A 25,361-nucleotide genomic window follows, 5' to 3' on the forward strand; every position below is an offset into this window, starting at 1 on the left:
GGGGGGGAGGTTGGACTAGATGGCCTACAAGGTCCCTTCCAACTCTTGTTATTCTGATTCTGCTTACATTGCCAGGGTTGCCATCTTAGCTTCTTTTGACACTCCCCTCCCATGAATCTGCTGACCACAGGCTACATGTGGCTCATTTAGCAACCATTTAATATTAAGCAGGAATTATCTGTGATTTTCTTTTCCCCATCCCTGACCTTTGGAATACTCACCCCAGTGCTGGGATAATTAGCAAGAAGGGAATTAGTGTCTGTATTTACATTCATTGGAGAAGAAGGGATTACAAGAGAGTAGGCAGGCATACAAGCTGGTGGGGAATATATATCAAAAGTAATGCAATGGCACTAGCAGCACAGAATGAATTCAGGGCTGGGAGCTGGATGCATTCTATGTGAACAGAGAGGGCGTTCCCCATTATAGGCCTGCTTATTCCCCTGTAATCCTTTTCATCTCCAAAGTTTCCATTCTGTGAAAGAGGAAAAATGGGTCAAGCACAGGAGACATTGCCTACAGAGATTGTTTGGTTTTCTCCCCCCCCCCACTTTCCCTCCTGCGCTTATGCAATCTTTCCACTCTGGGGTGAGAAAAAAGAAAAAAAAAACTAAGGCAGTAGGCAATCTCTCTTATATCTGACCAGCTTTTTCCTCCCCTCTCCTAGCAGAACATAAATATTGGAGAGGAAGGGATTACAGGAGAATAACTAGGCACAGAATGGAGAATATACCAAGCTGTTTGTGTAGTGTGCTTGCAGCTCCCAGCCTCAAACATGTTCAGAACTGCCTCATACTTTTTTGATATGTATTCCCATTGTGTGTCTGCTTCCTCTCTTCTAATCCATTCTTTTCCAATCTGTCTTCTCTGCAAGGAAGGGGGAAAAATAAAAGGAACAGATCAGGCAGAGGGCAATGCATACTAATTATAATGCCAATCACATGACTGAGGGACACTGCAAAAGTCATAAATGCAGGCATTGACCGTGAAGTTATTTTTTTAGTACAGTTATACTGGAGCTTCAAATGGTTGCTGAATAAGATAGTAAACAAGATCTACCTGTAAATTCCTGCACACCTGCTAATCAGCCATAATCCGGATATTGAGACAAGATTGCTCTTCCAGCAGTTAATGGTAATCTCTCTACCACAGGGTGATTCAAAACACAATTTCCTTGTTGTTATTAGCAGTCAGGAAATAGCCCTCTAAAACAGGCCCAAAGTCTATTGCCATGTGGCCCAAAATCCAATGCTGCTCCTTCCCCACCCTGGCTGAATATGCTTTTCTCAGCCCACAAAGCATGCCCTAAAGCTAAAATGAGCTGCAATTATTTGATTCTTGACGGTTCTGGCTCCACAACCCACATCTCCAATCTTTCCCTAACCTCTTATTATCACATTATAAACTAATCCTGCATATGCAGACTCAGAAACAAGTCTCACTCAAGACTTGAGAAAAACGGGCACAAAATTGTGTCCTCCATTCTTTCAGTGTTCTATCAACACAAATGTTCTCCTTCCCTAATTTCTCTGCTCCTTGAACTTAATTAAGATACTAAGGAAATCATCAGTCATAGGACCTCCTCCTTGTACTGCATATGGTCACTTTTCTAGAAAGTGAGAGGTGGGCTCAAAGGGCTTAAATATAGACCTGGAGCTCAGCTCATGGGAAGTTTTTAGTTGTTATTTGGAGCAAAATGTGGTGAGGTCTTGGCGGAATGGCTGTTCACTAGAAGAATCTGCTGCCGGTCTTTGTAACAGAGGAAAAGTACAAAACCTGAATGGAGGATCCAAGCTTTCTAGAGAAATGATTGTTTAACAAATCAGTGTCTGAGCCTTCCAGAGAAAAATAAAAAAGCAACAGTGCTACTGTAGACTAGAGAGTGACTGTCTCTTTTTGTTGTAACTGAATTGGAAACTAAGAGGCTGGGCGGGGTGAGCTAGTTAGCAAATAGTCCACAAGACTGCCTGGCAAATTGCAAGGTAGCAGAACTTTCCCAGGCAAGGTGGGAGGGAGTGGCTATAAAGAAAATCAGTACCTTGGGAGCAATTATTTAGCCACAGAAAAAGAGGAAAATGGAAGCACAAGCTGATAGATTTAAATAGAGACCTGCAGAGCTTGGTGAAGGAAAGAAAAGGAAAGGAAATGCAGTATTTAAGAAAAGCAGAAAGTAACAGAGCAGCAATTTAGGAAATAGAGGTTTTGTAATATGCTTTCACATAAAATAGCTTACATAAGCCTGGTTAGTAAAATTCTCTCAAGAAAAGTAGTATTGAGCACAGGCTTTGCGTTAAAGATAATCTTAGCCCAAAGATCAAGAAGCAAGCAGATGATAAAGAACTCTGGCTGAGATTTTGGTCAGAAACAGATTTGGGCTACTATTGATGAGAGAATCTAATGAGCTGTTAGATAACTTTCTATGTTCCTACATATCCTCACACAATATGTTGATGTGCTAGCACTGTCTTCTCTAGTTTCCAGCAACAGCAGAGACTCAATGGTCTAAGAAATTGCCAGGGTGTAATCAGTGCTAGTCCTTTTCCAATTTGTTAGGGTTTTTTTAAATTGTAGTCCCTGAAATAGGACAAGTACTTCAAATAGGCTCTAAGTCAGAGTAGAGTGGAACAATTACTTCCTGCAATTTGGATTCTCTTCTACTGTTAATGCTTTCCAATTTAATATTTGACTTTTTAACAGTTGCATCAAATTGCTGGCTCATTTTTAACTTATGGTTGACAAAGACATCCAGGTCCCTTTCTGGATATTTGTAACAAGCCAGATTTCAATATTTTTCCTTATATTTTCCTACTTGAATTTGATCCCTACATTTCTCCTTGATAAATTCTATCCTATTGATTTCCATCAACTTCTCAAATCCATCTAGATAATTTTGATTTTCTTTTCATTATTGGCAGCTTTGTGTTATCTGCAAAACTGGTATCTCCTAGATTCTGCCATCCAAGGCATTACAAAAAATGTTGAACACATTTCTGTGGCTTTTCACTTAATTCTTCCTCCCAAGTTAAAGTAGAACCATTAATGAGTACTATATTGACATATTCGATCAGCTTGCTAATAGTAGCGCATCTAACTGTAGAATATCCAGCTTATTTTACCTTTTAATAAAGACTATCATAGAACATTATAGCTATGGCAGTTCACTGACAAGCCTGTTGTTCCTGAAGTTCTCCTTCTCTTTTCCAAAAATAGCAATGACATTTGTCTCCTCCAGTCTTCTGGGACCTCACAGTCCTTCAAGAGCTCTCAAAATTTACCAGGAGTGGTTGTTCAATCACCTCTACTTCAGGTGACCCCAGGTATTCCTTCACCATCCTGGGATCTAATTCATCTAGCCCTGGAGACTTGGAATTCATTTAAAGTAGCTAAGTTCTCTCTGACCTTATCCTAGGCTGTAGTTCCCTCCTTACATAGTGGCAAAATCACAACCAGCTACATCTCCATTTTCTTTCTGAGAAAACAAATGCAAAATATGAGATAGCCACTTCTGCCTTAGCGCATCCTTTACCATTTGGCTATTCAGCTCCCCACTATCAACTTCTATGGACCTTTCTTCAGTTATCCATTTATTTCTAACATACCCAAAGTATCCTTTTTTTGGATGTGTTTGGTATCTTCTGGAACCCTCAGCTCATTGTATAGTTTCAGAAGACAGCATTGTATTCTTTTATTATGTTTTCCTTTCATTGTCCATACATGCCCTGTTTCCTCTTCATCATTCCATGAAGGCCTTTTTAGAATTGTTCCATTTTGCCTTCTTTGGGTTTGTGATTGTACAGCCACCCATCTCAAACCAATGATTCTGAATTGCGAACAATCATAAAAACAGTGAAAACACATGGACATCGCCCAGATTAACAAAGTGCGTGTCAGATGTTGGGGAACCAGGACAATGATAAGTGGGCTACTGAAGCAAACCATACATAGACAAGAAAACCTGGAATTGATGGAATGAATGAATAGAAATAAAAATGGAGCAACACCATCCGTGCAAGGTCTCATGGAATATTCCTTTATTATGATAAAAGCCAAAAAGTAAAATTGCAAATATGCTGAGACTCCAATATTAATCAGGAAGTTGGATTTTATGCTACAGCTGACTTACTTTATACCATAACATCTGTACAAATGTCAGAAGTAATAACATGTTTGGTTTGACAGCCTTCCCCTTCCAACTTAAGGAACCACACTTGGGTTCCATTCTTTCTCAGTTACACTGACCTTCACAAAAGTATAGATAGCAATCTGTAAATTACATGGAATAAAAAAACTTTGTCCAGCTGCAATTGTAGGAAAGGGTTCTAATCCAATGACACCAAGCATAAAGAACATGTAAGGACCTACCTCAAATAACCACCCGAGAAAGCAGAACTCTTGAAACAGGCATTGTTTCAAAAGGAAACTTTTATCAGGGGCTAGTGACAGTAGGGAAGTCAAGGCGAGATCTGGAGAAAATCCCGCTTCAACAGTATAATTAAACCAGCAATATTCCTCCGCCCACCAAAGTCATAATGTCCATTTGAAATCCAGCCAATCCACAGGTGGCACAATGAGCAGGTAACTGGTACAGTTGGCATGCATCTCATGGTCTTCTCCAGTTTACACATTCCTTTCTCAAGTGGATAGAGGCAGAAGAAGGAAAGCAGAAAGGGAAAGTTATCACAAGCAAAAGAAAACATCCCCCCTCCCCCCAGCAGGCCCCAAAGCAAAGCACAAGAATATATATGGAAGGGAGACAATAAGGGTTTGGGGACCTGACAGAACTTCTGAGGCTCAGTCCTCAGGTATGGCATGAAATCCTACGGATGTTGCTAATCTATTTTAAACATTACAAACGTAAGAAAGATCAATGTTTTACTGGGCAGTCTGATTCTCTCTTCCACTCAAACATGTGATTTCAAAAAATAAAGAAACAATACCAAGACGTAAACTTTAAAAACACAAAATATTTTATTAAAAATGCACACACACATATATAAAGTTCCTAATGATAAAAGATTAGTCAATTCTTTACAATAATATGGCTGGCAACATTTCTGCACCAAAAGTTAGCCTGTTACATTATTTTCAGACAAATATCTGTCAACATCCTCTCCCCAAAATGCCTGTAGGCCTGAATAAGCCTGCACATTTCAAAATGTGTCTGCCCCAGAAGAGTCTGAACTCCCATGAACTGAACTGAAGCTCAGAGTTTTGTCCTCTATGTCAGCAGATGGCACCTTCACAGCTACTTTACCTGGTGCAGGAAGGGAACTTAAAAGGGATATGACCTCTGTCCCTGAAACAGAAAGAACATTTAGTCATTTGCAGACCAAGTCACCCAGCTACACACTGAAAAACGCCAGCCTACTACTATCTTCATTTTAGAACACACTAAGATCCTACATGTTTGTCTGCTGCCAAAAAATCATGAGACTGTTTTCCACAGGGAACTAAAATCATGATTCAGATTTTCCTGGATACATTAATAATTGGTAGCATTGAACAATATAAGTAACAGTTCAACTGGCTATTTCTTTCTTCTAAAAAAAGTGGGAAAATCTTTCCAAATAACTGAAAATCAAATATTAGATGGTTTAAATTTAGTACAGTTATGTAGATTATTAACATCATCATCATCATAATAGCTAAAGATGAGATCTTATTTACAGACAGTATCTTGGCAGCTTTATTCGGCCAATGAATTTTTATTTTTTCAGTCTGTTAAAATAATAGTTTCCAATTATGTTCCAGTCCGCAAATTTAAACCACAGATTTCAGGAACAATGTAGGAATGAATACATGTTTAAAGTCTATTTAGTAGCCTTTTGGCTTTTTCTATTAATACTAGATACACAAGAACAATCTTATCACTGTACTGAAAACAGATCATTCTCTCTCTCTCTCTCTCTCTCTCTCTGGCTCAATATAGCATATGCTTAACTAACTTTGTCTGAAACTGTGCCTAAAACTAAACACAGAGCAGGAAATCATTGTTATACTATGACATCCAATGATTGGATGTAAACTAGGCTAATACAAGGCTCATGGTTGTAAATTATATTTTAGGAACCTGAAAATGTGGGTTGTGTTCCAGGATCAGGCTTGGGATTGTTTTCCCTTATTTTCAAGGCAAACAAAATTATAATCTTCCTTTCTCATTAATATGCATATCAAATTACATTTTATCTTCAATTCTAAAGGACTGAAAACTCTTTCCCCTTCCCTTGCTTAATTATCTAGCATGACTATGTAATGGTAGAAGATTTATGTAATCTGTTCCAAATTGTGCTTCAGAGACTAATAATTAGCTGATCAAAACTGACATGAAAGCTTCTCTTTTAATGTTGTGTTCAAGGGGTGGGTGTCAGTTTCTGAAGTCTCCATCTGGACTGCCCAAAATGCACCTCCAAAAGATCTACCTCCAGTCCATCTTGTTGAGAGTTAAGAGTCTCGAAAAAGCCCAGTTCTTTATTACACATTGAGGTGCTATTCTGTGTCCTATTGTCATGTAAGATATTAGAACAGGATTGGTCAATCTTTTATTTTTGCTATTGAGGGATACTGTCAACCTGGGCATAATCTGCTGGATGTAACACAGTGTGTATAACTGGAGGAAGTTGAAACAAATCTCTTCTCTCCGGTTCGGAGGAACGAAGAGAAAGTATCTGAAGATAAAAGAGGAGAGTAAGAGTAAAACTGTGTTCGACGTCTTTTCCTTGTTGAAAATAGTATCCAGAGGTTGACTAGAGAAGATCTCTTGAAATCTATGATCTGACACCTAACGTGTGACGGTGGTGATGTGATCTGTATACATCACTCCGATATACGTTTACTTATCCAACGTGATAAAAAAAAAACCTTTTTTCCTGATGTTTTGAAAAGAGCACAGGTTGAGACAAAAATATTTATGTTTCCAGGGTCAGTACTGGACATTAAATATTTCTTTTCAGGAATATCAATATACCACAAAGAGCTCCCATTGCTTTTGGAAGATGTTAAAGTATGTTTTGAACATACAGCAAAATATGTAGGTCCCAACACAGAGAAACCAAAATCTAACAGGCTATCGCTCTATACAATACTGAACAATCATAAATTTTCTAATCACAAGAGAAAATTGCAATGCTTAAGTGGGCAAATATCTTTATTATTTCACTGAATATCTACAGGCATATTCCAAAAATCTGACTTATTTCAATATTCTTTATAGTTTGTGCACTTTTCCTTCAAGGCTGAGTGACAGATGCTAGATGCTGGTGAAACATAAAAGAATATTCAGATGTCATAACGCAACTACTGTATATGTTTTATAAGCATGGTCTTTAAAGCAATGCTGTCAGAAAGGTTAATGAGTTGTGTCTATCCTTAATGGCATTCTTTACAGTAATCACCCAGTCTAACAACTTAAGGGCTATTCATTTAAACAAAAAACAAAAGCTAAGAAACCTGAAAAATGCTTATTTGGCTACAAGCTAATATAGAAAAAGAGTCTAGCAAGATGTTGAAAATGCTATAAACCATGTGTAAGCACTAAGCCTAAACATTTAAAATCATATTTTATATAGTCTAGTCCTGTGCTTCCTGTAAAAACTTACCAGGTCTTTCTCACAGGAGGTTTAAGGGCCACAGTTGATCTTTGAATGACATTATCAATGATGGTATTCCCATAAAAAGGATGGGTCCAAGAAAAAAAATGACATAATTAAAATGTAAAGTTAAATAAAATTATACAAGGTAGAATATCCTTCTGCTAAAAATTGTACACTGATGGCAACTTCTGGAGAGGCATTGACAGGCTACATTTGGCACTACTATGTATAACTATAGAGGGTATATCTCTACTCAGAAAGAAAATCAGTACTAGTAGACAAGAGAACATAGGATCCAGGGACATGCGATAACAAAAATGCCTGCTCAATATGAACAGCAGTGAAAAAAACCTCTAAATCTTAGTGGAATTAACTCATCACACTTTGTATTACTGTTTTAATTAGACTCTGGCTTAATAAGCTAGGTGACTTGTAAATGTGTTTTGAACAACCATGATTTGCTGACTAAACTATAATAAAATGTAACATGGCTAAGCAATATATTGAAAACTGATAGAGAAGGTATTGAATTGTTTTAATCTATATTTATATAAATCTTTGTTGGCTCTCACCAACTTTGCACCATCTGGATGTTTTGGGACTTCAAGTACTAGAAGTATATTCCTAGATTTAATATATATTATCCCAAATTACATTGACTTCTGACTAGTACTTTCAAAGTTTGAACATTCATTATTTTTGCAATAACATATCCAGTTAAGTATCCTCACAATTTTTGCAAGAGTTTTCATGCTTATAAAAAAATAACAGCACACAACAAACAAGATTCTAGGTCTACACTATTCTCATCTTCTATAGCACTAATGCTATTCAGTCATTGAAAATCAATAGCATCAACAGCAAACAGCACCCCAAAATGTCTTAAATTTGCTCATAAAGTTTTCCCCTACTTTCTTTTGCTTTCTATTTCAGATCTACACAAACTGTACTTAGTATTCCATGAAAATCTACTCTCAAAATAGCTGATATTCTGTTTTGGAACCATTATTATTATTTATTAAACTTATATGCCGCCCTTCTCCCAACAGGACTCAGGGCGGCTTACAGCATATTAAAACAATACAAACACTATCCCCAATAAAAACCAATTAAAAACAAATATTTAACCGCTGTGTTACCATTAAAATTCAATTAAAATTGTCCCTATTTAAAATTCTCCCTAGGCCAGACCCGCTTGCTGAAAAAGCCATGTCTTGAGGGCGCGGCGAAAAGATAGGAGATCCGGAATCGTCCGGATCTCGGGGGGTAGTTCGTTCCAGAGGGTGGGGGCACCCACAGAGAAGGCCCTCCCCCTGGGGGTCACCAGCCGACACTGCTTGGCCGACGGCNCCATCAACCTCCAGGCCAAAGACTTTTCAGCATTGAAGGCCCAGAGGTTCAACTCAGATTCCTTTTACCCAGTTTGTATTAATTACACCTGTTGCCAGAGCTCCCACTGTGCCAAAGCAGACACTTTTCAAACACAAAATGTACACAAGTAGTATAATGGGTTGGGTCTGAAAATGGTTTCGGTATGAAAGATGCTGCTTCCTCTGAACATTGCCCAAACTTACCTTAGCCATCCTATTTCATTCTTTTAATCTGTCCTGTGCCAACTACGGTACTTTTCCTTTCTCTAAATAACTGTCTTTACATACAATAATAAACTTTACTTTTGGGACCCTATATTTTTCAACAGTCTAAAATCTTTGAATGGTCCTTTGAAGAAACACATGAATTTAATTTAGTTTTCTGCTACAACTCATGAATAAGCTACTTGTTCACACTGAGAACATTTTGTCCTGACATATATGTTGTTGCTATATTCTGTGCAGCCATTTAATTGAATGTTATCCTCTATTACCTGTCCTGCTTTCATCTATCACTTGATAAAGTCTTCTGATAATGATTCTTATATGAGGTTGGCATTGCTATTCATAAAATCATCACAGATTTCAGACAACCAGCTAGGTTGGTTAGATGAATCTAAAACTTAGAGGACAAACATGCAATAAAGATTTATACATATTTTCTCTAAGGTACTGCTTCAGCTGCATTTTAGCAGCAATCGAGGCAAAATGTTTCTCTACTTAATGTTTATATGGATTTTACATTTTGGGGGCTTTGTAATGCTGTTCTTCTTCCAGATTTCACTTTAAAAGAATAAAGAGCAACTTGGGATGCTTCCTGCAGAAGGTTTTCCCAGTTTACTGCTTTTCCAGATTATATCTGATTACAATTCCCACCACTCCTCAGACAACATTACTAATTAAGGATCAAGGGAATTATGGTTAACATATCTCAAAGGCATCGGTTTAGGGAAAGATATCTTGAAATACGGACAAATTCTCCTCCCAGATGTATGAATGTCAACTCTACACTGCCACTATTTTCTCAAGCGTGTCCGTCAGATATGTTAGAAATTTCAGTTTGCATAATATCTCAGCCAACATGGCCATCAAAGTGGAAGTTCAACACATACAGAATTGATCAAATTTGGAAGCCTACACTATCACATCTGGAAATGGACACATAATATACTGACATGAAGGCTGCTTTGCCATTAGTATTTACATTTCTTTCTTTCTTTCTTTCTTTCTTTCTTTCTTTCTTTCTTTCTTTCTTTCTTTCTTTCTTTCTTTCTTGTATGGCACATTCACATCACAGTATTTACATTGACCAACTGGGAAAGAAGATGCAAGGAATGCCATACTTTGCCCAAATCACCCAATTTGATTTGTTCTATCTTAGAAATGTTGTCTACACTTCTAGAGATTTTAGAAATACTTTTCATGGACAAATTGGTGAGAAAACTCCATACAATTACAGCATTTTCTTACTGATATGACTATGGTCTGTTTTAAAATATTTTCCAATCCCACATATAAGAAGGCAGAAGGGGGAAACGTATCACTTTACAAAGATTACAACCTAATACAAAAATAAAATGGCTGAAATCTATGAAAAGAACACCTGGAAAAACATATCTAGCAAAATATTCATCTTCCATTAAGAACAGGGCAGAAAAAGTGACTTGTTTCTTCTACTGCCAGGTTCTGACTGCTTGGCTTTGTTGAGTATCAGCTTCAAAGTTTGAGTGTTGTTGCCTTAGTGCCCTCCAATGAGTTTGTTTCAAGCCTGATCCTAAGAGATCTAAGTAGACAGCTGCAACCTCCCAACTCAATGCTTTATAGCAGTGTTTCCAAACCTTGACAATTTTAAGGCATGTGGACTTCAACTTCCAGAATTCCACAGCCAGCAATGCTGGCTGTGGAATTCTGGGAGTTGAAGTCCACATGCCTTAAAATTGTCAAGGTTGAGAAACACTGCTTTATAGGTTTCCAGAAAAGAAGCAACAATTCTTTTGCTCTTTATACAATCATATCCTTGCTCCTCTTTGTTTTTTTCTCTCTTCCTTTTGCCTGCTTAAAGCACCTGGATTGTATTTATATATACAATTATTTTGTAAAACACATAACTCATTGCTGAGGACATACTGGCAAGATTTACTGCAGCTCCTTAAGGAACATGGCAGCCACTCTATAGTTAGACAGCAGTATCCAAATAGGGAAGTTATATTATCCTTGCTGGAGTAGTCATTTTTATTAGCCTGATGAAAAGTACTAAAGTACTAAAGAAAATGCAGAAGTTCTAAAGAACTAAAATATCCAACCTGATTCCATCTTCATAATTTGAAATGTTTGGATTATTAGGCAGCTAACTGAAATGTATAACAAAAATAACTTCATCTTGGTTTTGATTCATGATATTAGCTATTGTTGTTCAGAATTGGCTTACTGGTAGACACTTGCTCAAAAAACTACAATTTATATCCTCCCCGCCCATTTAGTTTAGCGCTATATGAGAATATTTGGAAGAGGACGAGAACTTAATCGTGGTGATACCGGTAGTAGGAAAAAACAATCTGGATAGGTAGAGGTCAACCTGAGATTCTATATGCTTTAGCTCTTTTTCAGGGAGATTACAAATACATGAAAGGCAACCATGTGAATAGATATTGTCTTACACACATACTTGCCATCCTGATGAGGTAAAACCCATACATACATTTACTACTTGAGATGAAAGTTAGGATTAGAAATTACAATGTGTTTTCTTACCACAATTAACATATCTTGCTGGCAGCATGATTAAAACCATGATAAAGTTGATTTCAGACAGGAATTAAAAAGGTGAGTAAGAAGCAGGTATAAATGCTTCTGCATTTAGATTTGATATAGAAATGGCTAGTTTATACTACTATGTAAAAGTAAAAAGTTGAGGTTCTATGTCACTTCTTATTCTACTGCACCAAAGGGAGTCGGAAGCCAATGCCTTTTCCTTCTTTTTCCCTTCGTCTCTACACTTCTCTCTTCCCTTTTCCCCTCCCCTATTTTTCCTATTATTTGCTTTTGTATTTTTGTGTTTTATATTATAAACTAATAAAAAAGATTGACATGAAAAAAGAAAAAAAATACTAATATATAAAACACATATAGAAGGAAGAGTTTCCACAACTAGAAGCATATTGGTGCCATAAAAGTAATACTATCTGGTCCCTCCATAAATAGGACCCAGGCAAATGCCAGGTTTCTAGGATTGTGTACTGACCAATACTTGACACTTTCGATTTAAAAAAGATTGTAATTACAGTTGACATGGCAGTTCCAAGGTGAGCATACTGAATTATAGCGCCCATTAAAATTATATTTAAAAAGATGCATTTATCTCTGGAAGACTCAGTTCTCTTTAGGTCCAATTTAGCACTTTTACATCTAATGCTCAATGATATGTAGCATCTTTTACATATCATATCATCAATGAAAAACTATGCCTTTTGTTCTTCCCTACATTGAAATAGTTTTTGTTTGTATTTTTAAATTTTCTTTACATTGCTTAAGATTCTTTCAACAGCACAATTGCAATACCTCATCATGTTCCAGTTGTGATATGCTGGTAAAATCAAGAAGACGTGAAATAAAGTGTTTCTGAAATATATTAGGCTTTCTAAGGGGTGAGGTATGGAATGAAGAAATATGAAGTAGTATTTTAACAGGCAGTGGTAAGTTGTTAGTGTTGACTATACTTGCTGCAGATGAAAGGGCAGTTACTTCTTCTAATTTTCAATTAGCAGTTTAACACCCCTGGTGTAGTCCTTGGTGCTCTCTGAGCTTGGTTATATTCTCTTCTACACACACAAACACTTTTTAACATATATATTTCTGCATTAATTCTTTGTATTATCCTTATTTGTTTGATACAATCCTTAATAAAATTATTGAAATGAATTATATTAGACTTCCTGAAATTTAAGAAAATATGGAAGAGCTACAAGGAAATTCAAGAATGATACTGACTGAAAGATGGCATTCTATATTAAACACTAATAGTAGAAGCAGTCTTAAGGCCTTCACAGCCACTGCAAATTTTCAAGTTAACAAGACTGCCAACACACCCTAACCACTTAATTACTTTAGTTAATTAAGAAGGAATGTTTTTCAAACAAATAGGGTGGCTCTGAATCTTTATGTCTAAACTAGACTTGTCCTTTCCACATATCTGTTATATAAAGACTACTATCATTCTTCTAGTTTTTTTTAAAAAAATGATAAAGAACACTGAAAACCCAGCACAATTTTATTGCATCTGTTTAGCTGCTCACCCAAGAACTTTAGCAAAACTATTTGCTAACCAAGGTTAGCATCAGGCATTTACAAGTAAATCTTTTGTATATTCCTAAAGGTTCCAGCTGATTGAGTACACTGAATAATGTAGCATTTAAAATGTATTATAAAATTGTGTTGACAAACTAATACTATAGAAAGAATCTTGGAAGCAGTCCTTTTATCTGCATTATGAGCATGGATGAGGGAATCTGAAAATTTCATCAAGGGGAGTGAATTTGCAAGGAACATCGTATCATTATGAGGAGAACTAGTATTCCGAGGCTTTTCCATATATTCCCAGGGTATTTTTTTTTAAATTTTTCAGGAACGACCCAGACAATAAACAATATGCCACAGATTTTCACTGTGTTTTTCAAAGTTTTCATAAGTAGCGCTCAGGCGTTATAAAGATGTTCCTTGAACCACAAGAGCCAATATAGCATAGTGGATTAAGCGTTAGCAGGAAGTCCCAAGTTTGAGTCTTCATTTAAAAATAAAACTTTAGAAGAATAGCTCATGCTTGGACCAACTTATATGCAGTTGTTGTGAGAATGCAATCAGAGGAGGTGGAGAAGGAGCCCTTCCCACTGCTATGTTAAACATCTTTTCCAGAGAAAAAAGTAAACTAAGCAGATACAGGTCCTTCCTGGAAGCAGAGTCTCAGGATCCTAATTATACATCATGTAAGAATTCATATAGATATACACACTGCCTGCCGGCCTGCCCACCGGCCTGCCCACCTGCCTACCTACAGTCATCATTTGTAAGCAGTTTTTCACATGACTTGTATTTATTGAATTTAAAAAATTCAACCTTATCCCCATTAGTTATTCAACAGTAATCATCACTTAAAGAAGCAAATCCCTTTATTGTTCCATGTCATATATAATCTTGGATAATGTCAAGAAATTAAGTGTGCTTGTGCACATGTGCATAAACTTGCTTACACACTGTTTTTTTTATTAGAAAAAAAAGGTTTTCTCTAGTGCAGGAAACACTTGCAAATCAAAAAAGGTTAAACCATGTAGAGATTATACAAGAATGAAAAGTTCACTGGAAAGGAGACCTTACAGTTGAGTTGTGAGATTTAGTAATAGTGTACTGATCATCATTCACACATAACATCACTGGAAATAAAAACTGGTTCAAGTTCTAAGTTGTCATTGTTTGGTTAATAGTTTCAAGCTGCTGCAGCACAGCTGCACCAATCCAGCCAGACAGATTTTCACAGCAATGCTTTGATAGCATGGGGGCCCTTAAGTGTCAAGATATAGAAAAAGCAGCAGTTGTTGGCTGTGAAAACAGTCTGATGCAAACCAGATGGGGGCTCACTTGATGGGCAACATAAAAAAGAAAACAATGGATTCATTCAACAAAAGTCAAGCCGCTGCCCAAGAGAGAGTGAACAGAACACAACAGTCAACCGGAATAGAAGAAAACAAGAAACAGTTGTGAGGCTCTGGGTGAGGAGATCCACGGCTCTTCAGACTAAACAAAGTTTTGATTTCTAACCCTTATTAATTCATCTCATTCCAGATTACCAATATCTCTTCCCATTTTCCAATATCTATGCAATTTCTTAATTTTGCTTTAAGCAAAAAGCACCTTAGTGTATAAGAAACTTTATAGGATAATTAGTTATGTATTATGTATCAATGTATTTTGAAAAGTACCTAACAAAGCAGAAGGGTCGGCTGTTGATTCTAAAATGGCTCAGTTATTCACCTATCAATAAATAGCACTGCTGAATGCATTTTTCATTAAGTAATCAGAAATGGTTTGGTGCATGAGAAACCTGACTGCTTGGAAATTCCTGCTTGTCTGCCACAGTTTCACAGTGGTCTAGTTCAAATTATAATCACATTAATAAGTATAAAGCAAAATGCATTAATCAATATAACATACTTTTCTAATACAGACATTTTAATTCTAGCCTAGTGCCAAAAAAAAAGAAAGAAGAAGAAGACTGCCAGGTTGGTCTTTTTGTCAAGGCATTCCTTAATTATCAGTTTTGGAAGAGGAGAGAAGGGAAACACAATTTAAATCCTACATCAATTTAGCCAGACCACGCACCTAGGAAGTCAGCTGTATTTCACAAAAACTCATGCCTTTTGATAACATTTGTCAGTCTGAAAACTTGCTACTAGACCAGTGATGGTGAACCTTTTAGAGACCGAGTGCCCAAACTGCAACCCAAAACCCACTTATGCATCGTCGAGTGCCGGGTGGGTGTGGCCCATTGGCTGGGCGTGGCCCATTGGCTGGGCGTAGCTGCGGTGGTAACGGCAGACTGGGTGGGACTAAAATGTTCAATCAATCAATTTCAACTTTGCATGATCTTTTTTTCCCGCAAGAAGTTGAAATTGACTGATTGAACCTTTTTTTTTTTTTGCACACGGCGACGGAGGCTTAAAGCAAAAAGGTTTTATAAAACCCAGCTGAAGGCCTAGGACTAGGAGACGGCACACGTGCCCACAGAGAGGGCTGTGAGTGCCACCTCTGGCACCCGTGCCATAGGTTTGCCACCACTGTACTAGACTCCTCCTCATATTAATAATGATCTAATCACAGTCAGTAGCAAGACCTCCTCATACTACTGTTACAAAAGAAGATGAATTCAGTAGTAAAATTTAAGAGTACAAGTAACATGTACTTTGCAAGACTAAAGGGTTTATATTATGCTCATATTTAGTTATATATTTTAGTTGTCATAGCAGTGTAGGTATAAGTCAGACTAGAGGGGAAATACAAATTTATTGTAAGAGAGGGGTCAAACACGTCATCAGTCATGAGTCCCTTTGCGCCCACAAGAGATCTAAGGCCAGTCTACCTTAAATTCCACTGACTCTTATCTATTGCCAATTTGCTTGGACCAGTTAATAGCTCAGATTCTTGTAGAGACCTTAAGCTTGCTATAAATCTTTATATCCATTTGAACTGCCTGGACTTTCTGATTTACCCAGCTCAGTAATCTGAACTACTAACCTATAATAATAATAATAATAATAATAATAATAATAATAATAATAATAATAATAATAATAATAATAATAATAATAATAATGATGATGATGATGATGATGATGATGATGATGATGATGATGATGATGATGATGTTGTTGTTGTTGTTGTTGTTGTTGGAAGGGACCTTGGAGGTCATCGAGTCCAACCCCCTGCTCAGGCAGGAAATCCTATACCATTTCAGACAAATGACTGTCCAGTCTCTTCTTTAAAACTTCCAGTGTTGGAGCATTCACCACTTCTGGAGGCAAGTTGTTCCACTGGTTAATTGTTCTAACTATCAGGAAGTTTCTCCTTAGTTCTAGGTTGCTTCTCTCCTTGATTAGTTTCCATCCATTGCTTCTTGTCCTGCCTTCAGGCGCCTTGGAAAATAGCATGACTCCCTCTTCTTTGTGGCAGCCCCTGAGATATTGGAACACTAACCATTACTAAGCAAATTGGCAGGAGATAAGAGTCAGTGGAATCCAAGGTGGGCTGGACTTAGATTCGTGGCTGATGATGCATTTGACCCCTCCCTCGGGCTCAGCCTGGTCATCTCCTACAGTTATTTTTTTCTTTCAATAATCATTTGTAAGGAGGGTCCTGAATCAGGAAAATGTGAAATTAATTGCAGAGGTACTGCTGAAAGTCAATGTAGATTTGAAAATTAGGCTTAGGAAGGGCTGAGGGCTGGCTGAATGCTAACCTTTCAATAATGCCTAAACAAAGTCTCTCTTTCCTTTCCATCCCTGTCCAATTATTTGGGTCCTTTGCCACATGAACACCCAGTTATTCCCATTTTTCTACTCCTTTTCCAATCACCATTGTTTTCTTTCTTTTTTGTTGTTTCTTCTGGAGGAATATATATCTGAGTATATATTTTGGCATTTTGGTTTTTGTATTATGAGAAACAATTGTTGGTATATGCACATGAAGATTATCAAATTTTACAATCGGGATAGTTTATTTTCAGGGAAAGATTCAATTAAGATTAATTTTGCCCTGGCCCTACCCTTGTTCAGAATGTGGCTTCTGCAGGTACAAATTGATACATACATACATTACATAGGATTGCCTTCCTGCCCTACCAAGAGCAAAATGGAAGGAATGTATGATATTTTTTCCACAGAAATGTGATACTAAAGCAGAGAAGGCTAGTATAAATAACTTGGTTTTTTTTTTTAAAAAAGCATGATCTATTTTAATAAAGAATTCATTAAGGCCTGCCAAAAACACAGCAAGCAGTTGAAAACTACCATTATTCTTTAGAGGGATGAGGTACGTGCAGCATATTGAAACACTGGCAATTAGATTGTTACCAAAATAGGCATGACTTTCATTTAAAATCTTAAATGGATTTCTGAGTTAAGTGCTATGTTTCAGTGAATTAATATAGATCTGCTTGATGCTGGATTATATATAGAACAAAGCACACATAGTCTTACAATGATGGAGTGTTACAAACATCAAGCCAACATTGTTGGAATTATATATACAATATTAATACATCCTCTTTTGCAACCCTAGGGGTGAGAACTAGGAGTTACACTGCAATGAGTTATGGGTCAAAAGTAAATTCACTTTGTCCAGTTCTATGTGAAATAAATTATCTATTTTAAACAATGAACTGCAAGGGTAAAGAAGGATATGCTTTTGAACTATGCCGCAAATGGGAAAGTTATTACTTTCTGTTTGTCTCATGGCAATTAAATGTCAAGAGTTGGCATAAAAAAGCAAACCTTTGTCACATTTGTGAAATTAGTTGTTACAAAATATTGTGACAGGGTACTGTTTTCAATGGTTTCAAAAAGAGATTTAAATAACAATAAGCTCTGTTTATTGCAGCAAATGCAATTATGATAACTGATGTCCTAAAACCAGTCTTCAGTAGAATAGGAGCAACATTAGGTATAATAAAAAATTCAGATAATAGTAATAGTAATAGTAGAGTTGGAAGGGATCTTGGAGGTCTTCTAGTCCAACCCCCTACTTAGGCAGGAAACCCTATTTCAGAGAAATAGTTGTCCAGTCTCTTCTTAAAAACTTCCAGTGTTGGAGCATTCACAATTTCTGGAGGCAGGTTGTTCCACTGATTAATTGTTCTAACTGTCAGGAACTTTCTCCTTAGTTCTAGGTTGCTTCTCTCTTTGATTAGTTTCCATCCATTGCTTTGGAGAATAGCTTGAGTCCCTCTTCTTTGTGGCAGCCCACTTGTCCTTCTCTTTATTAAACTAGACATACCCAATTCCAGCAACCGTTCTTTATATATGTTTTAGCCTCCAATCCCCTAATCATCTTTGTTGCTCTTCTCTGTACTCTTTCTAGAGTCTCAACATCTTTTTTATGTCGCAGTGATGAAAACTGGATGCAGTATTCCAAGTGTGGCCTTACCAAGGCATTGTAAAGTGGTATTAATACTTCACGTGATCTTGATTCTATCCCTCTGTTAATGCAGCCTAGCATTATGTTGGCTTTTTTGGCAACTGCAGCACACTGCTGGCTCATATTTAAGTGACTGTCCACTAGGACTCCGAGGTCCCTCTCACAGTTACTACTATTGAGCAAGGTACCCCCTACTGTATACTATACCTGTACATTTGGTTTTTCCTGCCTAAATGTAGAACCTTACTTTTTTCACCATTGAATTTCATTTTGTTAGATAGCGCCCAGTGTTCAAGTCTGTCCAGATCCTCCTGTATCCTAAGCCAGTCTTCTGGAGTGTTGGCTATTCCTGCCAGCTTGGTATCGTCTGCAAATCTGATGAGTTCTCCTTCTATCCCCTCATCCAAATCATTGATGAAAATGTTGAAGAGCACTGGGCCCAGAACAGAGCCCTGGGGCACCCCACTACACACTTCCCTCCATGTAGATGCAGTTCCATTGAGGACCACACGCTGAATACAGCTGGTCAGCCAGCTACGAATCCATCTGGTGGTGATGCTGTCTAACCCACATTTTTTTAATCTTATCAAATAGTAGGTTGTGGTCTACTTTATCAAATGCCTTACTGAAGTCCAAATAAATTATATCCACAGCATTCCTCTGCTCCACTAATTTTGTCACCTGGTCAAAGAATGCAATAAGATTTGTCTGGCATGATCTGTTTTTGACAAACCCATGTTGGCTTTTGGTAATGACTTTGTTTGCCTATAGGTCTTCGTTGATTCGTTGCTTGATTATCTTTTCTAGAATCTTCCCAGGTATTGAGGTCAGGCCGATAGGTCTGTAGTTTCCTGGATCCATTTTTTCCCCCTTTTTTGAAGTTGGAAACTACATCAGCTCTTTTCCAGTCCTCTGGTAGTTCCCTAGTGCTCCAGGATTTTTGAAAGATATAGTTCAGTGGTTCTGAGATCACATCTGCCAGTTCCTTCACAACCTTGGGGCGTAACCCATCTGGTCCTGGCAATTTGAACTCATCTAGGGTGGACAGGTGCTCTCTTACCATTTTCTTGCCTATTTTAACTTGTGTTTCTAATCTATTTTTTATGGTACTGTTTTTGATAGTTTGGACTGGATCTTGCCTATTTGTGTCAAGGTCAGTCTCTTTACTCTTTACAGTTTGATTGATATATAACCCTGCCTGAACAAGAATTTTTCACCTTCTGGCAACTCCTTAAATGGTTATGCATTATACATGGGGCTACCTCTGAAAACTATTTGGAAATTGTTATACTGTATTTTTCCCTCCGAATATTTACTGTATCTGTAAACTAAGCTGGCATTCTCAGTTGATTAAAGTGTAAGAAGTTGTTGAAAACAAAAGAATGAACAAGAGTTGCAAATGGCTGTAGGCACTGTTGCTGAAAATTGTGGAAGTATCAGAAAATTAGGCAATGCTGGTTTGGTTAATTTAAACCTTTCTATATTGCTAAATGGATTGATAATCCTAGAAGTACACAAATAAATATGTAATTTTGGATCATTCTCAATAAATTAACAAGTATAATATTCTTGACTCATTTGTTTAACTGAGGTTCTCCTACCTAATTTTTAGGACTTGTGTGGAGAAAAGATCACATTTTAAGTCATATTTATGCAGATTTGTGCACTATTTATGCAGAAATATTGAACATTCAAAGGGATCTGCAAGTCTTTAAGCACCATTGTACGCCAGTTCAAAATGTTTCAGGCTGAATGACCTAGAGAATTAACTCCTGCCATATTTCCTTACCTGGACACTAACATTGTCATCAAAGGTGATTTGTGTGGGTGTAATATATTTTTTCTACATTTTAATTACAATGCTTGTAATTTTAATAAGTATGTACAACTGCCCAAAGAATATTCCTGACCACTGGATTAAAATTAATAAATAACTACATCTTAATAAGCAATTTCTCGATGTGTCTTTATATATCTATTTAAAGAACTTGTCTGGTTGTCTATCTCACGTAGTGATCCTAGGTGGCTCACAACAACCAACAAAAAGAAGAGTAGAAACACAGGAACTCTTCCTACCAGGTGCCAGACCAACCATGCTATTAACCTCCTGATTCAACTCCCATTCTAGCCCAATCCTTAGGAGAACAGTCAGGACTTCAGAGTCTTCTGGAAAGCTAAAGGGGTATTTTATGTGTTGCTTAGAAAATCTGTTGAAGGGATTGCATAATAAACAAAAAACATATACTGCTGAGGGTAACAGCGGATAACAGCTATAGCCTTTATGCCCTGCTTAGAGGCTTTTGATGGCAATTGTGGGAAGTATCAAATATTGAACTTATTCAGCAGTGCTGCTCTGTTGGTGAGCCATCCTTATGCCAACTCTGCTGTTGGGAATCCTGGAAATTGCAGTCATAATATACTGTATCTGTAAGAGGGGGTCAACCTATTCTCCAAGGCACCTTAAGACAGGACAAGAAACAATGGATGGAAACTAATCAAGGAGAGAAGCAAGCTAGAAATAAGGAGAAATTTCCTGACAGAACAATTAATCAGTGGAATGGTTTGCCTTCAGAAGTCGTGACTGCTCCATCACTGGAGGTTTTAAAGAAGAGATTGGACAACCATTTGTCTGAAATGATTTAGGGTTTCCTGTTTGAGCAGGGGGTTGGACTAGAGGATCTTCAAGAATAGAAGACTTCCAGCTCTGTTATTCTGTTCTATTATTCTGGAGGCACCAAAATAAGGAAAGTTGCTAAAAGGATAAACTCAGATGGACTGGCAGAATAAATTTCCCATACATTTGGGTTCCACAGACTACATCCACAAATCTCAGTAGGGAATAATCTTTGTTTGGATACCAAAATCTTTTCACCAGCCTCACTCATCCCACTGATAATTCTTTCAACATCAGCAATGTCCCCAATAGCAGACCCTTTCTGACCAAAGCCCGAGAACCAAACAGTTTCCAATTACAGACACTTTCACCTAAGCCTCCTTTTCCCACCAGATTCTAAATTTATTTATAAATAATGATTTCTTTTTTTTTTTTACTGGCTGAAACTGTTTTGAGACTGATACCTTTGCATTTCAAAATAAAACGTTGAAAGTGATTACCTTTTCTAACTACAATTCAGGAATGCAATCTAGAACTACCAAGAAAGGAATTAACTTATGGAGGCATAAATATATGGAGAATGCAGAATAACCCAGGGGGCAGTTAAGGACACTTTTATATTTTCTGCTTGGTATGTGTGTCAGAATGACAGGCACCATGCTGTGACTGACAGATCCAATTTATGAGAAACTTTGGCAAAGGTAATGAGATAGCTCTTGGGCAAATGCAATCATTTAGCATCTCAGAGAGGTTTTTCTTTATTTACCATTAATATTGTTCCCCGTTTATGCAATATGACCAATGCTTGAAAAGATGAAACCAGGTCAGTCTCACCAGCTCATCCTCATCCGCTTTTATTCCCACTAGTCAAGCTTGATGCCAGTGGGATTTGTGCCCTGCCTCCATGTTTGGCTTCTCTTAATAGAAGTGGTAGCAATTATTACTGGCATAAAATATGTGTTGTTGCTCCCAGTATCAGGGAAAAAACTATTCGAGTTAACAGAATCACAAAGTTGGAAGGGACCTTGGAGGTCTTCTAGTCCAGCCCCCTTGCTCAAACAGGAAACCCTATACCATTTATACAAATGGCTGCCCATTCTCTTCTTAAAATCCTCCAGTGATGGAGCATCCACAACTTCCGAAGCCGTTCCACTGATTAATTATTCTGTCAGGAAATTTATTCTTATTTCTAGGAATAGGTTGACCTATTATATCCTGGTAAGCTTCTGAGCCCCATGTAAAGTTACCAGAAATTGGCAAAAAGCCTTTCTTAAATAGACAGAATCCCTACGATAAATTATATTTCCTTTTCTTTGCTTCTATTGACAGAATCCCCCCTTTTCCCTTTTCAACTATCTGTTTTATCCTCATCCTTTGTTCAGCATTCAAGTATTTTATCTCACCCTTTACAGGTAGCTGACCTAAAAACCCACGTTTTTGCAATGATTCCTGCCAGAATCAGCTTAATATATACATACATACATACACATACACACAAACACATACACAGACATTACAGTACATACATATTGCAACAATATTTCTTCTCAAGACAGGGAACATTTTGTGGAGTGAGAAAAGGAGTTGGAAATAACCCAAGGCCTGAGATAAGACAAAAAAGGGGCATTGTGAAAACAATTGTACATCAACACCATTTGTAAGGCTATTTCATGCTAGCAAACTAGTTTCTACCACATGGACACACACTTCGTATAGTGCCTTTTTCTTTTTTAAGCCTCCTACCTCTCTCTTTTCAGGACCTCATCAACTCCATCCAACAACAATGTCTCTATCTTCTCTTTACTCTCAACCGATTTCATCTTTCTTTATATATTTGTTTAGGAATTTCACCACATACACATATATATCTACATTCAAATCTCCTGGAAAATAGATTTAAGGCAGAGAACAGGAAGCATTTCTTCACTTGTTTTATACTGATTGCATTGCTTTAAGAAGTAGTGATGGACTCCTGGCTTATGGACAAAATATATATAATGTCAGAGATCAGAAATTGATTCTACCAATTTAAAAAATATTCTTTTGAATAATTGCTGGGTGTTTCGGCCTTCATCAAAGTAAATATTAGGGGTGATGGTCTTTAATCCTTTTTCCTCATCTTAGCTCCAGTTGGATCAAGTACAGGGACTCTATTTGCATTTTTTTCTTCCATCAGAACTAATGATAAATGTTATGGGGAGATGAAAGAGTAGGAAAGAGAACTAAATTCCTGAAATATTATGAAAAGAAATACAACCTTCAAATTATTTAAAATAATAATCCATGAAGGCTCTTTTAAAATTAACACTAAGGTGCTTCAATTATACTATGTAACTGCTCTTTAAATAGTGTGTTATCAACTCTATAGTGTCCTGTATGGCTTGGCATCCAAATCTTTCCAGGACCAAACTGGTCTGGCTGTTGATAGAAGCAGAGAAGCATTGTAAACTCTGCTTAGGCTTCTGAAAGTGATTAGGCCTCAATCCCTATCAATTCTGTTCTTCCAATCCATAGGAACTGTCCCAGTTATGATGCCAACAAGTTTTGTACCATCCCAAACTTACTTCCTACTGCTCTGTGCTATCTGACGATATCACTGTTTTTCTTATTATATTGCAAGCTTTTATTTCAAGCAATATGGCATATTTTGTCACATCATTCTGTCCTTCAAAAGCAATCATCAAAAGAAAATCAAGAAAAATTATCCCATAAACTATTATTTTTTTGTATGAATTGTTCATTTTGCCTGTGTTGTTACTTACAGCTAAAGCATCTGGTAGGAATTTAAAATAAATACAATTCATTAGAATAATTTGTGATTAATGACAAGGCAACAGCAACAAAGTGTTTTAAGCAATTAATTTATTAATAGAAGAAATTAGTTCTGTAAACACACATTAACTTCCAATACTTTTTTTCCTGTACTGCACAGAAATCTTGTAAGCTTTTACAGACTGTTCCTTGATCATCCATTTCATCATGACAGCTACACTGCTTGCTAAATGTGTGAAATGTTTAATATATTCAAGGATAACAATGCAAAGTAGATCCAACAATTTTAAATGGCAAATAATTTCTATTACTGCCTGATAGAACCCATATGATATTTGGTATAGGAAGTTGGTCCAATATTAAAATTGGCTCAATGATGAAGATTCGTGTAAGAAGCAAGATTTTCACAAGATCCAATGTTTAAAAATGTGTCAGATAGTAATAGTACAGAGTTCTTAATATTTTCCTGTAACCTACCACTGTTTATTTTTATTTATTAGAGCAATATCATAGCTTTATATTATATAACTCAAGTTGATGAACATAATGTTTCTTCCCATTTTCCCTACAACAGTCTTGTGAGATGGGTTGAGCCAAGGGAGAATAAATGGCCCAAATCAGTCATTTAGCTTCTGTGCCTAAGGCAGGGATAGGCAACCTTGGCTCTTTTATGACTGGTGGACTTCAACTCCCAGAATTCCTCAGCCAGCCATGCTGAGGGGAAAGGGAGAGGTTTCCAAGCTGAGCCACGCTGGCTCAGGAATTCTGGGAGTTGAAGTCCAGGAGTCATAAAAGAGCCAAGGTTGCCTACCCCTGGCCTAGGGGAGAACTAGAACTCATGGTCACCTATTTTGACTCCAGCACCTTAACCACTACACCAAATGTTCTCCTTAATATGATGTAATTACGTATCATGAGTCAATATATGAAAAGACTTTATCTAAATTTATTGGCCTGTGAAATTTTGACAGTGCTGATGCTTATAATTTATTTATTATTTATTTATTTATTGAATTTATATACCGCCCTATCTCCCTTACGGGACTCAGGGCGGTGAACAGGCGATAATAAAAACCACGATAAATATACAAATTTCTGTTCTAAAATCAAATTAAATAACAGGCCTGCTCTAAAAATACCCCATACAAAACCCCTACTAAAACATAATCAAACTACGCCAGGCCGGCCGCATGGAATAGATGGGCCTTCAGGGCTCGGCGAAAAAGGCGCAGGTCCGCAACTGTACGTAGGTCGGGGGGTAGGTCATTCCAGAGGGCAGGAGCTGCCACAGAGAAGGCTCTCCCCCTGGGGGTCGCCAGCCGGCATTGTCTGGCCGAC

At 37.2% G+C, this 25,361-nt stretch overlaps 1 protein-coding gene across 1 annotated transcript in view; it reads right to left on the bottom strand.

Moving 5' to 3' along the window:
• Positions 1-4,986: 4,986 nt before the first annotated feature.
• KIAA0586 (KIAA0586 ortholog) overlaps positions 4,987-25,361 on the bottom strand; it is a 70,437-nt gene continuing 50,062 nt past the window's right edge. Inside the window, exon 32 of the mRNA XM_029285103.1 lies at positions 4,987-5,296. Within this exon, the coding sequence (XP_029140936.1) occupies positions 5,151-5,296 (146 nt within the window). The 3' untranslated portion in view covers positions 4,987-5,150. The remainder of the gene's footprint in view (positions 5,297-25,361) is intronic.

The sequence above is a fragment of the Protobothrops mucrosquamatus genome, unplaced genomic scaffold, assembly GCF_001527695.2.
Source record: "Protobothrops mucrosquamatus isolate PMUCROS unplaced genomic scaffold, P.Mucros_1.0 scaffold1287, whole genome shotgun sequence".
NCBI lineage: Eukaryota > Metazoa > Chordata > Lepidosauria > Squamata > Viperidae > Protobothrops > Protobothrops mucrosquamatus.